The sequence below is a fragment of the Zonotrichia leucophrys genome, chromosome 4A (assembly GCF_028769735.1).
Source record: "Zonotrichia leucophrys gambelii isolate GWCS_2022_RI chromosome 4A, RI_Zleu_2.0, whole genome shotgun sequence".
In the NCBI taxonomy this organism is placed as follows: Eukaryota; Metazoa; Chordata; class Aves; order Passeriformes; family Passerellidae; genus Zonotrichia; species Zonotrichia leucophrys.
Window position 1 is genome coordinate 18,981,273 of NC_088174.1, and position 13,411 is coordinate 18,994,683.

General features: G+C 54.8%; 1 protein-coding gene across 1 annotated transcript; it reads right to left on the minus strand.

Moving 5' to 3' along the window:
* Positions 1-614: 614 nt before the first annotated feature.
* F9 (coagulation factor IX) lies at positions 615-11,138 on the minus strand. Its single transcript, XM_064712857.1, has 8 exons — positions 10,998-11,138; positions 9,570-9,733; positions 9,199-9,223; positions 7,355-7,468; positions 5,196-5,324; positions 3,532-3,791; positions 2,908-3,031; positions 615-1,372 (listed from the first exon to the last, which is right to left on the minus strand). The coding sequence occupies exons 1-8, from the start codon at positions 11,062-11,064 to the stop codon at positions 825-827; spliced, it is 1,431 nt and encodes a 476-aa protein (XP_064568927.1). The 5' UTR covers positions 11,065-11,138; the 3' UTR covers positions 615-824.
* Between the last annotated feature and the right edge of the window lie 2,273 nt (positions 11,139-13,411).

A 13,411-nucleotide genomic window follows, 5' to 3' on the forward strand; every position in this document is an offset into this window, starting at 1 on the left:
TTCTGTTCAAATACACATCTGCTATAATTCCAGAGGGGAAAAAAAAGTGCTCACAGTGTTGGTTTTATTTCATTTCCTTGGAACAACTTAAAACCTTCTTACATGCATTTTGATTTTAAGGTAAGCAGTGGCAGATGATCCAGTTAGTTTCTTGCTGGCTGCAGTGGCAATGAGAGTGGCAGAGGTGCCTTGGCACTCACAGTGAAGTCTGAAAGAGCAGCTGCTGACAGCCTGCCCTGGCTCAGGGTGTCCCCAATGTCCCCTGGAACCATCCCAGCAGGGCCAGAGTGTCCCCAGTGTCCCCTGCACCCATCCCAGCAGGGTTGGGGTGTCCCCAGCCTCCCCTCCATGTGAAAACCTCTGTTTGGGAGCACTGTGGCTGCACTGCTGTGCGTGCTCATCTCCCTCGTGGGCTCCTGGGGTGCTGCTGGGGCAGCAGTGCCTGCTGGGCTTCCCTTGCCCACACTGCTGTGTGCCAGCTGTGGGCAGTGCTGGTGGCACACTGGCCTGGGACATGTGAGCCATTCCCCTGCTGATCCACCAACCCCTGCATTTGGGATTTGGGGACTCACACCACCCCAGCAGCACCAGTGCATTCAGAAATGCAGCCATGGGTCATTAAAAGGCTTTTTATTTCCTTATTACCACATTTGCATTGCATTCTCTCAACTTCAGCCTTCCAAGAGCAGAAGTTATTTCATCCACAAACGTTTATTGAAATGGTCTCTCAAAGCCACGGGGATTGCCGTGGTCCCTCTGCATGTCCCCAGTCCATCCTCCAGCGTGGTGCAGCCTCCCCAGCAGGCTCAGCGCTCCTCCCGGGCTCAGGGGAGCTTCGTGGTTTGCTTGATCCACTTGACGTACTTGGAGACCCTGGTGTAGATGCCGTACTTGCCGGGCAGGGCGCACTCCTCGCCCCAGCTGGTGATGCCCGTGAGGAACCAGGTGCCCTCGATCTCGGTGGTGTAGGGTCCCCCGCTGTCCCCCTCGCACGTGTCCCTGCCGCCGCTGGGGAACCCGGCGCAGAACATGTTCTGCAGGATGGTGGTGGAGGTGCTCTTGAGGCAGGTGGGCCGGTCCACGAAGGGCACCCTGAGCACCTGCAGGGTGGTGGCCGTGCGGCCGCGGAACAGCACCCTGCCCCAGCCGCTGACGGTGCCCACGCCCTGCTTCAGGAGGGCGTTGGTGAACTCGCGGCTGCCCAGGCACACGGGCGTCACGTAGCTGTTGAAGGTGAGCGGCCGGTCCAGCTCCAGCAGGGCGATGTCGTTGTGGTACTCGTTGATGGAGGCGTTGTAGGTGGGGTGGGGCAGCAGCCTCACCACCTTGCGCAGCTGCTCCGTGTGGTCATCGCTCCTGACGTCGTGTTCACCTGCACAGAGCGGCGGGGCTGGGTGCCCGGGCAGCGCCAGGGACCGTGCCCTGCTGGTGCCAGCCAGTGCCAGCGCCACTCCAGCCCAGCCCAGAGGCTGTACCAGGGCCTGTGCCCTGCTGGTGCCAGCCAGTGCCAGTGCCAGCGCCACTCCAGCCCAGCCCAGAGGGCTGAGCCCTCAGGTGCCTCTGAGGCTGCTCTGGCCAGGCTGCCGGCTCCTCATCAGAGGCACCTGCAGGTTCCCTCATGTCTCAGCCCCCGGCACTACCCAGGTGTGACACCGGGCACCCATCATCCAGCCAGGCACAAAAGATGCAAATGCTTTTGCCAGAGCTAGCAGCAAAGTGGCTGTTCTGGGGATTTAGCATCCACAGACAGAGGTAAGGGGATTGCAGCAAAGGGGGCAGAACTCGCTGATAAAAAATACTGGTCTAAAACTAATAAGGTATTAGTGAAAAGAAACCTTAACCTCCCTTTTCTAAACCCCCAGAGCCACGGGGCAGGATGGGGTGCGGGAAGGCAGCGGTGCCACCGCTGATGCTCACAGGTGCCCCTGAGCCTGCCCGAGGCTCAGCTGCTCTCGGCCGCTGCCGGCAGCCGCGGGATGCCGCGATGGCAGTGCGGGATGCCGTGATCGCGGTGCAGGATGCTGTGATGGCAGTGCCAGCACCTGCGGGATGCCGTGATGGCAGTGCGGGATGCTGTGATGGCCAGCACCTGCGGGATGCTGTGATCGCGGTGCCTGCAGCCCGTTACCCCGCCTTGGGTAACAGGTGGGGAGAGGCAGGGCAGAGCTCGGGTGGGTGAAGGGGCAGCACCTGGGGCCGCATCCCCCGCAGGCTGAGCAGCGTTAAGGACATTAAGGATGGCGTTTGCCGGGCACCGTCCCGCAGCCCCCGGGGCGTTCGGGCCGTGCTGCGGGGGCTCCCCCGGCCCTCCGGAACCGGCGGCACCGAGCACCACCTGCGGAGCCGGTACGGAGCCAGCCTGAGGTGAGCGGGTGCTGCGGGCTCGGCGGGGCTTGGTGGGCACGGTGGGAATGGCAGCTCCCTCCCTCCCTCCCAGGCTGTTCCTACAGCCCATACGTGCGGGAGACTTTCGGCTGGCTTTTCTTACGTTAGAGATGCTTGCTATTGCTGGGGACACGAATAAGTGATTCAGGGATGAACGTGGAGAAACAAAGAAATATAGGGGAGGGGAAGGCTTCTTCCAGCGGGCTTTAAAGCTGGCTGGATGAGCCCCTGGCTCAGGCGAGCTCGCCTATGGCCAGGTTGATCTGTGCTCACACTGTGGCTGTGGCACCAAGGCAGACCCGGCTCAGTGCTCCTGCCAGAGGTGCTGGCACCTGCAGGACCAGGCTGGTGAAGGGCTGTAGGTTCAGCTGGGGCCTCTGTGCCCCCAGCAGCCCATGTCAGACCCCACAGCAGCCCAAGTCAGGCCCCACAGCAGCTCGAGTCCTGCTGCTGCCCCTCACTGTGCTCAGTGCCCTGTGCCCTGCCCTGTGCCCATCCCTCCCCTCGTGCCCAGGTGCTCACCTGCCACAGCAGTGAGGTTGTGGGTGAAGCCTGGCTTCAGGCAGTGTGCTGCTGTCACCAGCCACTTCTCGTTGATGATGGTGGCACCGCAGAAGCCCTCACCTTGGCTGTTCACCAGCAGAACCTGTGGGAGCAGGGCAAATCTCACTCTGGGGTTTGGGTAAGCCTGCAGCAGTGGAAGGCGGCCCTGGTCACAGCTGGGGGCTGGAACTGGGTGATCTTTAAGGTTCCTTCCAACCCAAACTGTTTTGTGATTCTATGATCTGATGGAGCCAAAAATGAGTTGCATTGCTCCTTGCAAAACTCCCTTCCCTCCCAGCTTACTTTTGGCACATTCATGGACTACCAGGCATTCTGCTGCTGTAGCTCAGCCCTTTGTGCCCCACTGGGTAAAGCTGCTGTGACTCTGACCTGTGGCTTTCTTTGCCAGAGGAGAGCCCCACGCAGGCAGGTTTTGTTGCTGTTTCTATACACATAGAAGTGTGTGTGGGAAGGAGCTGTGCTCCTGTTGGGCCTGAGGCTATTGCCAGCCTAACCCCAGAGACAGACTCTGGGTGTCCAAAGGGAGGATGCTCTGCGCTCACAAGGGCTGCTGGGCTCCCACAAGGTTTGCAAAGGCCGTACCTGCCAGGGCACCTCTCCCTTCATGCTGTCCGAGCCGCCGACGACGCGCGTGCCCGTCCTGAGCACGGGTGTGATCCTCATGGGGGCTGCGGTGCTGCTGCTCTCCGTGGCGTTGTCCTGGCCCTCCTCGGGGCCCTGCCCCTCCTCGGGGCCCTCCTCGGGCTCCTCGCCCGTGCTGTTCCAGTGCTCAAAGGTGTTCATGGAGCGCGTCAGCTTCCTCTTGGCCTCGGGAGCCGTGATCCTCCCGCAGGGGAACGGCACTGCGAGAGCAAGGGACACGCTGGGGGCGGCTGTGTCACACCCGAGCGCCACCAGAGGGGAGGGAGCAGGGAAACCCTCACCTCGGCAGGGTTTGGGTGCCAGCCCAGGGCTGTGGGCTGAGCATGGGCACCCTGTGCCTTGGAGCCCCAGTGTGAGGGATACGGAAACACAGCAAAAGCATTGATTGTTTCTGGGCTTTGGAAATGACATCTGAGCGGCTTTAAAAGTGAAAAAAGCTTGTGTGGAGCACCTGTGCCTGACGGGCTGGGGCAGCTGTGCCTGCCCTTGGCAGGATGTGTGCTGCATACCTGGAATCCTGTGCTGGGCACTTCCAGAGCAGTGACCCCAGAGCAATGAACAGCCAGCTGGGACAGGGCAGGAAATAACAGCTGCCAATTGTACAGATAATCCTGCTTGGCACCAAGGTGAGGAAAACATTAATAAACTCTTCCTAGAGTTGAATGTTTCCTCTGTTAATGAAGAACTCATCTGCAGGCTCGTTTCACACGAGCTCTTCCTGTTGCTCTCCCACGCAGCGTGTGCTGAATTCCTGCTGGTGGTGGCAGTCAAAATAGTAAATAGCACCAGGCATTGTCTTTCATCTGAAAAGCTCTCAGAAGCACTGAGCAAACAAACATTAGTGTAAAATCAGATGTGAGTGTGGCCTACTGAGACTTCATCCTTTATTTTTAAACAGCTCACTTTAGGGACAGGACTCAAACGAGTGTTGAGTGATGGAAAGTGGTACCTGCAGGCTCTGCCTATGAAAGGAAAGTTTTAGAGCCAACAAAACAAAGCTTTTGCAGGAAGGACAATCACCCAACCTGAAAGACAATCTTCTTGCTAACTGTAAACCTTTCTGGTCCAGTGAAAGTGATACAGCATTGTTGGGCAACACAGGATGAGATCCTCTGTTCACAAGGATGAGATCCTCTGTTCACAGGATTCCCTGCCCAGGATCCTTCCCAAACCGACTGCTGGCTGCCAGCCCTTTCAGGAGGTCACTGCTCCCTGGGGCAGCTGACAGAGCTGCCCTGTGCAGGTGCCTGTGTGTGAGCTTGGGTGTGCAGCCTGCTGCAGTCAGTTAGAAATGTCATAGCATCAAATGGTAAACTGGCTTCAGATGGCAAAATGTTTATCTGCTCAATCTCCTCTCTGCCAGATGTGCTTCTGAGATGCTCGTGCCCAGTTAATTTGCTGTGCTGTGGTGGGCTGGGGCTGCATGTGTCAGTGAGTTTATAGGTATTGTCATGGTCTAGGGGCAGGGTAGAGCTGGGGAGCACAAGGAGAACCTGCTATTCTATAGCCCTTTGTGATGCTGCAGCCTCAAGCACTGCACTAAATCCAGGACAAGGCCTTGAAAACTTGAACCCAAACCTCTTAAAAGCAGTTTAAAAGCTAACCTGTAGGTTCACAGGACTTTCCATCTTCTTGCAGTTTATAGCCAGGGGCACAGGAGCACACAACCTTCTGTGGGGGCTGATGACTGCAGAAGTGCTTGCAGCCTCCATTTTTAATAGCACAGGTGAAGTCTGAAAGAAATGAAAATGAAACTCTGAGAGCTCTCTTGAAACCCAGCTGGTCAGAGATCTGTTGGGACTGGGGGGTTTGGGCTCAGTAAAGGGGAACTTTAACTCCACTCCTACTTCCCCTCCAGTGGCTGACCCAGACTGTGGAAAGCAGATGGTTTGTGAGGAGCTGGGGAGGCAGGGCAGTCCCATCCCTGCTCTCAGTTCAGGGCAGTCCCATCCCTGCTCTCAGTGCAGGGCAGTCCCATCCCTGCTCACAGTGCAGGGCAGTCCCATTCCTCTCAGGTGTCCTCAGTTCAGGGGCAGTCCATCCATCCCCCTGCTCTCAGGTTCCAGTATGCACTGGGCAGCGGTTGAGGAGCTCACGGAGCCCCCCCAGAGCCCTGGCACAGCCTCCAACAGCTGCGTGCTGGCTGAAATTTGGCATCTGACCCTAGAGGACTCCTGCAAATATTTGGTGACAAGCCACGTGATTTCCCCACTTTTGTGCTTTTGGCAGTGGGGGAGAACACCCTGTATGGACTGGAGCAACATCCTGTATAGATTGGAGCCAACCCTGCCCCAGGCAGGGCTTTGTGCTGGGGTTCTTGCTGGGCTCCAAGCCAAGCCCTGTGCTCCTCCTGGAGCACCCATCACCTGTGCTGATATGCTGAGGTTGTTGCTGTGCTGGGGTTCTTGCTGGGCTCCAAGCCAAGCCCTGTGCTCCTCCTGGGGCGCCCATCAGCCATCCCAGCCGGCTGGAGGAGCCCTTCAGCAGGATGGGTCACTGTGTGATGGAACATCCCAGGTTTCCATCCCCTGCACCAGCCCAGCCTCACTCCTCTGGCAGCAGCACCTTGGAGCTGGGGAACCCAAACCTGCAGAGGCCCCTGTGATTCCCAGGGAGTTTTCAAATAACTTCACAGCAGATTAACTCCACTCCCACTTCCTCAAGGACACCTCCCTTCCTGTAGCCATTTTAATGCCATCATTTACTATTTTTACAGAGCTCTTCTTCACGCCTCACTTCCAGCTCTATTTTTGCTCCTCACTTCCCCAAGAAATCTGCAATGAGACTATTTAAATTTGATGCAACTTTGAAATGCTCTTTTTAACGTACACTCCTCTCTTGCCAGAGCAGAAATACAACTAGAAAGAGAATCTTTTATTAGTGCAGTGAGTCTAGCACATTATGTGAGCTGCACAGCCCCTGATTATATTATAAGAGCTGAATATCCCTCTTGCTTAAATTATCAGCTGTTTGGTTTTCACAGACTCCTCAACCCATCAGGAAAATATTTGCCTTTTATTTGCTTCCAGAATCAAGGTTGCTGCTGATAATTGTAATTATGAATTAAGCGGAGTGCCATTGAAGGGAAGTCAGGATAGTCCTGCCCTGCCCAGCACCTGCTGCTCAGCCTGGCATGAGGAAGGGGAGTGGGAGAGTGGGGGTTCCATGGGGGTCTGTGGGAGAATGGGGGTTCCACGGGGACAGGGGCAGTCTGTGAGGAACTCTGCCCTAAGCAGGCTGTCCCTGACTGAGCCCTCCCACGCAGGTTTGTGCTTTTGGGACACAAAGGAAGGGCTCTGTGTCAACATTTGCCCTGGCAGCCACAGCAGGACAGGAGACCTTGAGCCTGAGTCTCCACTGAGCCCTGCCTAGGAGCAGGTGCCCAGCAGAGCGGGGCTGGGGCTGCTCTGGGGGCTGGGCAGGACCAGAGACAGCCCCTGATGTCCCCAGGCATGTCCCCAGTGTCCTGTGGTCCCCAGGCATGTCCCCCTGCCATCCCCAGTGCCCTGCCATCCCCAGGGCCTGCTGTCCCCAGACTGTCCCCAATGTCCTGCTGTCCCCAGGCATGTCCCCTGCCATCCCCAGTGCCCTGCCATGTCCCCCTGCCATGTCCCCCTGCCATCCCAGGCCCAGCAGGCTGCATTTCCCCCTCCCTGCCTCCCAGCACAGCACAGCAGGGTGGGTGTCACCAGCCCCAGAGGGTGATGCTGATCCCGGGGGTCCCAGCAGAGCAGCAGGGCCCTGGGGCAGCCCTGGCACGTACCTATCTCACAGTTCTTGCCTTCGTAGCCAGCCGGGCACCAGCACACGTAGGAGTTGATCTGGTCCTTGCACTCGGCTCCGTTTTTGCACGGGTTGGGGTTGCACTGATCCCCATCTTGGAGAGAGCACAGCAGAGTCAGCAACCACAGGCCTGACACCCATCACAGGCTAACACCCACCACGGGGCTGACAGCCACCACAGCCCTGCCAGGGCCAGCACAGCTCCTCCCAGGGCTGGGGACAGCCAGGGCTGTCCCCCCAGGGCTCTGTCCCCCAGGGCTCTGTCCCCAGGGCTGTGTCCCACAGGGCTGTGTCCCCTGTCCCCTGTGGGTCACCCTGCCCAGCCCAGAGAGCCCCTCTGCAGTCACCTCCTGCAGCATCCCAGCAGGACCTCATGGCTTGGCCAAACGAGACAAATGTAGGAGGTTTGCTCCTTCAGGAGTGCTCTGAGTATCCTACTCTGGTTGTTTGAACACTCAGGCTGCTCTGTGAAGGTCTGGGTCTGTCCATGGGGATGAGGAGACCTGTCTGGTGTCAGGATTGAGAACCTCCCTGTTGCTCTCCCTTTCTCAGTCCTGCACTGTTACCTGCTCTAGATTCCTCCCCCTGTGCCAGGGCTTTATTTTCCCAGCTCTCCAGCTGAGAACCTGAGGCTTTAATGAAAACACATTGCAAAGTTGGGCATGTACAGCCTTGGAGAAGCAAATCAGGGATGTTAAACCATGGGGATGCCCTTTGAATGTTTGTGCCAAGGCCTGGAGAAAGGGCAGGGCCGAGCTGGGTTTGTGCCCTGTGAAGGGGCAGGACAGGGTGGCAGCCCATGGGGCTTTCAGGGAAGGGCTGGAATGCAAAATGCAAACAGAACAAAATGGTTTGGGCCTGTCTGAGTCCTGCTGGAGCTCTGAGGCAGGGTGAGCACTGCAGCTGGGGCTGTGCAGGGCTGAGCTCCCGAGGGCTGCACTCTGAACAGCAGAGCAGGCACCCCGGATGACAGAGGAATAGATGGCATTCCTTATTTCTGATCAGCCAATTTGTTACAGTGGCAGGGAAACAAATGCAGTGTGGAGTTTCATCGGTTGTTTTTTCAGAGGACAGTCCTGCAATGCAAATGTAATGTTTTTATTTTATAGTCTGGACTGAGTAATCTGAATTATTTAAGGCTTTTTAGTGAGATGTTCTGGGCACTCTGCCAATCTACCAAACAGTTCATTTATTGAAATGTCCTCAAAATTAGTTTCAGATGGTGTAGTGGGCATTGAAATCTTTTTGTTAAGGGACCAAGGAGTCGTTGGGGATGGAGGCTCAAAAGGAAGAAGTGGATGTGGAGAGAAAGCAGTGAAGTGAGGGTGTGAATTGCAAACAGCTGTTTGCTATGATCATGTTGAGGCTCCACTTTAATATGGCATTTCTAGGGATTCACGCTGTGCCTTATCTGGAGATCTCTGCTTGGGAACAGAGCATTTGCTGTTTGCTGAAGGGGTGTTAATTATTGCTGTGGTATTTTACTCTGTGGCACAGCTGAAACTGGAGCCAGAGCCTGACCTGGGCTCAATGAGATCCAGCACTCTGCCTGAACTGGTTTTGTTCAGTCAGGTTTTTCAAATTTGTTAGAAAAACCCTGCTTGAACAAATAAAATGCTAAGATATCCTTTTTTCTTTGGCTTGCCATTTCTGTACCAACGGGACAGACCCAGGCTGGGCACTGCAGGACTTGGAGTGCAAGGCTCTGATGGCTCTGCCCTGACAGTTCCTGGATGCTGGAATACATTTGTTACAGACACATCAGCTCTTTATGCACTCAGACAGGAATATTAAACATTAGAACATGAAGAAAGCAGCTCTTACCAACGTATGTTTGCCAAAACTGCATCTGCAAAGGGAAAAAAGAAAAAGTTTCCTTTGTTTTCCAATTTCTGGGTGTTGTGTGACTGAGGCAGTACCTGCATGGCTCCAAAGCTGAAGGGAAGGACTTGCAGGGAAACCACCAGCTCCATATCCCAGTGGTGGCTGAGGAAGCCTTTACAGCAGCTCCCCAGCCCAAGTGATGGAGCACAGGTGAGAACCTGCCATGCCAGAGGCTGCCCTGGGCCCTGCAGGTTTTCTCCTGGCTGTTCCCCCTCCTGCCCCTCTGTGCCCCAGCTGGAGGGAACAGGGTTAGGATTAGGGTTTAGGATTAGGGTTAGGTTAGGCTCAGGTTAGAGCATCATGGCACTCACCGTTTTCTCTTCATTCTCAAACACCTCCCGGGCCTCCTCATAGCTGCACTTCTCCTCGATGCACTCCCTCTCCAGGTTGCCAGGGATCACCTCCTCCAGCCGGTTGGAGTTGGCTCTGCGCTGCCTCTGCAGCACCGAGCTGGCCTCCCTGCTGCCCAGGAACACTGCAAGGGACAGGGCACGGCTGGCAGGGCTCTGTCCTCCCTTTCCAGGTGTGCATCCCCCCTTGCCCATGGCCAGAGACAGTCCAGCACTGTCACTGTGCACTGAGCTTTCTTTATTGCCCCACTTCACTTTATTGCCCCTCTGCAGCACCGAGCTGGCCTCCCTGCTGCCCAGGAACACTGCAAGGGACAGGGCAGGGCTGGCAGGGCTGTGTCCTCCCTGTCCAGGTGTGCACCCCCCATTGCCCATGGCCAGAGACAGTCCAGCACTGCCACTGAGATTTCTGGGCTGAGATTTCTTTATTGTCCCACCTCAGCCCCTTTAATCTAAAGGATCAAATCTGCAGAGCCAAATGTCAAAATAGTCAATGGAAATGGTTGGTGGCAAGAGGGTGATGGGGAGGGCTGAAGTTTGATGCTTAAAATGCCCTAAAACATAGAATCACCCATCACAGATGTACAGACTGGAATAAGCTGTTTGAGAGCTGTCCTCTCCACTGTATTTTATAGGGGATACACCTGGTGGGAGTGGCAAAACTATGAGGTTCTGCTCACTTTTCACTGCTGAGCAAACATAGTGGAAAGAGCCTTTTTTTAACCTGTTTCCAGCTATGTTTAATGAAAGAAGAAAGGGCAGCCTTGCAGGAAACAGGGCTCACACTGGATGTGAAGCAGCCTCTGCTGGAAGTGTTGCTGCTGCAGATAAATCAACATTCTGCATTACTGTGTGTGATTGCCCACATCCATCAGCTGCTCTCTCCTGTCCCAGCCCTGGCTGCATCCCACAGCCCTTGTTAAAGCCACGCTGGGCTTGCCTTTAAACAACCCCGGCAGTGGCAATACAAAGAGAGTTTTATGGATGTGAGCACTTGTTTGCTGTCCAGGACAAAGTGATGGCACACAAAGAGTGGGACTGTCATCACTCCCCCAGCAGCGCTCTCCCCCCTTCCCCTTCTGTGTGTGCCTCCTAAAATGGCTGAATGGAGCTCTGAAAGCCTAAAGACGCAAAAACCTAAGGAAAAAATCCATTCTGAAAATGAATCCCTGTGACACATGCTGTATAAAATCAGCACAAAGCCATTATTTCATTGCCCCAGCAAAGAGCAGAGCTTTGAGAGGAGCAGAGCAGTGCAGCAGTGCCTCTGAGCTGCTCTCCAGCACTGCCCGAGCTGTCACACTGCATCCAGGTGACAAACTGTGCCCAGCCCCAGTCTGTGACACCTGTGCCCAAAACTGAGGGGTTTGCTGTTTGGGGTGCACTCACCTGTGTTTCCAGCAGCCAGGCAGGCTCCCAGCAGACATAAGCACAGTGTGAGGGGGCCCTTTGCCATCTTCTCCCCCGGCCAGGCTCTGACAGCGCGCAGGGCTGAGCTCAGGCAATGGTTCAAAGGGCAGCAGTTGTTTGCTCACTGCTCTGGGCAGCCCTGGGGTTAAGGTGGCCACACGCCCCCGTGCGCCGCACGCCTACCCGGCAGGGTTGACGGCCAGATGCAGATGGGGCGGGATGGACGGGCCCAGATGGCAACAGGCAGCAGCCCTGGTAGGGCACACGCCCCGTGGCCAGGTCGCTCTGCACCGTAGCTGGGCCTGCACCCCACAGACTGGCAGGGATGGGACAGGGCAATGGACAGGACGGATGGGCTGTGCCCTCTGGACATGCTGCTCTCTCCAGGCTGCAGCACCACTCATGCTCTGAGGCCACAGCAGCCCTGGGTGGCTGGTAAAGCTTCTCCTCGAGCTTATGACCCGTAAACTCTGTTCACTTAGCCCAGAAAATGAGGACCGTTCCTTTGTGAGGCACAGGGCACGGACATTTATGGCTCGTGGATTTGGGGTTGCCTCTGTGTGCAGCACACACCCAGCAGGTGAAGAGGAGATGCTGAATATGAGTTGCAGCCTCATGAGATCCCTCTTGTCTAGGTGGGAAAAAATCCTGTATCTTCTTTTTCTTGGGCAAACAAAAAGTCCTGAAACCTATAATTCATCTTGTTTCTTCTTGCTCCATTTGAAATGATCCTTATTCATCACTGACAGTAGCTTTTGTTATCAAATTTCTGTGCTTGATAAATGAGTTAGGATGAGGTAATGTGCTGTTGATGTAAATTGAATGCAAAGTGAAGAAGGTAATGATCGCCTCTCATTCTCTGTGCATGTGAAATGCAAATGTGAGAAAATAAATGGGGCTAAAATGCTGAAACAATACATCTCCTAACAACAAAGAGGAGAGGGGAGAATGGCTGCCATAACAAAGGATAATTAGAATCTCATTACTGTAAATATTTTACTTTAGAACTTGGGTCAGTCAAATCATTTTAGGTTTATGGTGCATATTTCTCGTGCAATAGTTTTTGCAGCATTATTGCCAATTAATCTTCACAGAGAATGCCAACATCACTAGAATAAGCACAGCTATTAATACAAATAATTTCTATTGTGTACTACTGTTGCTGTCAACTTCTGGGGCACTAATTTGAAAGCAAAGTGCTTCTTTTTATTTATTTTGCAAACAAATCCTGAGAACTGTGATCCCTTTGGAGATGAGAGCTTTGTTGTCTGTGTGGTGACATGGATCAGATCTGGATCTATTCTGAGAACATTGGTGTTCAAGAAGAGGAGTGTTTAAATAACACCCAGGTGATGTTCCTCCCTATTGAATGGTTTGCTGTGGCCATGAGCTGTTTGTTGGGAGATGTCCCTTCTGGTGTGATGTGGTTTTTATTGAGATATCCCATTTTTGTTGGCACTGCAGCATCCCCACATGTGCCGGGCTGGCAGGGCTGCAGGGCAGGGTCACCCCTCTGACCTGGGGCTGCTCCTCCTGCAGGCCAGCTCTGCTGCCAGGGAAATGAAACCTGTGAGCAGCCACAACCAGAAATCTATTTCCATTCTAATCTGATTGATTTTTTAAAAAATGTGCTCTGCCTGCACTGATCAATAATGTTAAACAGCCTGATGGCTTGAGATCTTGTTAAAGGATTGTTCATAATCTCCCTTGTCTCCAAATGCACTCTCTTAAGTGAAAAATCCTCATTCCAAACCTGAAGCAATTTGCCCTTGCCCTGTAGACAGCTGTGGTAAGAAATCTTTCCTTAACCAAGAGCAAACAAGCTATTTCTAAAAAAACCCCAAAAAGCCAGAACAGGGGAAGCAGTGCTTGATCTTTATTTTTTCTTACTCTTCATGGGATGGCTTTGGAGTGGCTGGTTTGTCTGCAGCCCTGGATGTGGGAGTTCTGCAAGCACAAAGGCAGCAGAGCACAGCCCCTGCCTTTCCCTGTAATGATTTACAGCCTGGAGAAAGTGCCAGCTCTGGGAAAAGTCTGTCAGACACCCAGGTGTGCCTGGCACAGAGATCAGTGAGTGCCCCAGGAGCCCTGCAAGGGATCAGCCTGGCAGGGCTGGCAGCAGGGTCTGACAGGAGCCCTCCTCCCTCTCCTCTCCTCTCCTCTCCTCTCCTCTCCTCTCCTCTCTCCTCTCCTCTCCCTCCTCTCCTCTCCTCTCTCCTCTCCTCTCCTCTCCTCTCCTCTCCTCTCCTCTCCTCTCCTCTCCTCTCCTCTCCTCTCCTCTCCTCTCCTCTCCTCTCCTCTCCTCTCCTCTCCTCTCCTCCTCTCCTCCTCCCTCTCCTCTCCTCTCCTCTCCTCTCCTCTCCTCTCTCTCCTCTCCTCTCCTCTCCTCTCTC

What these genes read in the sequence shown, in the direction of transcription:
- F9 (XM_064712857.1), bottom strand. Translation starts at nt 11,064, where the DNA reads ATGGCAAAGGGCCCCCTCACACTGTGCTTATGTCTGCTGGGAGCCTGC. An exon ending in CCTGGCTGCTGGAAACACAG is followed by an intron (nt 9,734 to 10,997) that starts GTGAGTGCACCC and finishes TGTCCCTTGCAG; the next exon opens with TGTTCCTGGGCAGCAGGGAG. An exon ending in AGGCAAGAACTGTGAGATAG is followed by an intron (nt 5,325 to 7,354) that starts GTACGTGCCAGG and finishes CATTTCTTTCAG; the next exon opens with ACTTCACCTGTGCTATTAAA.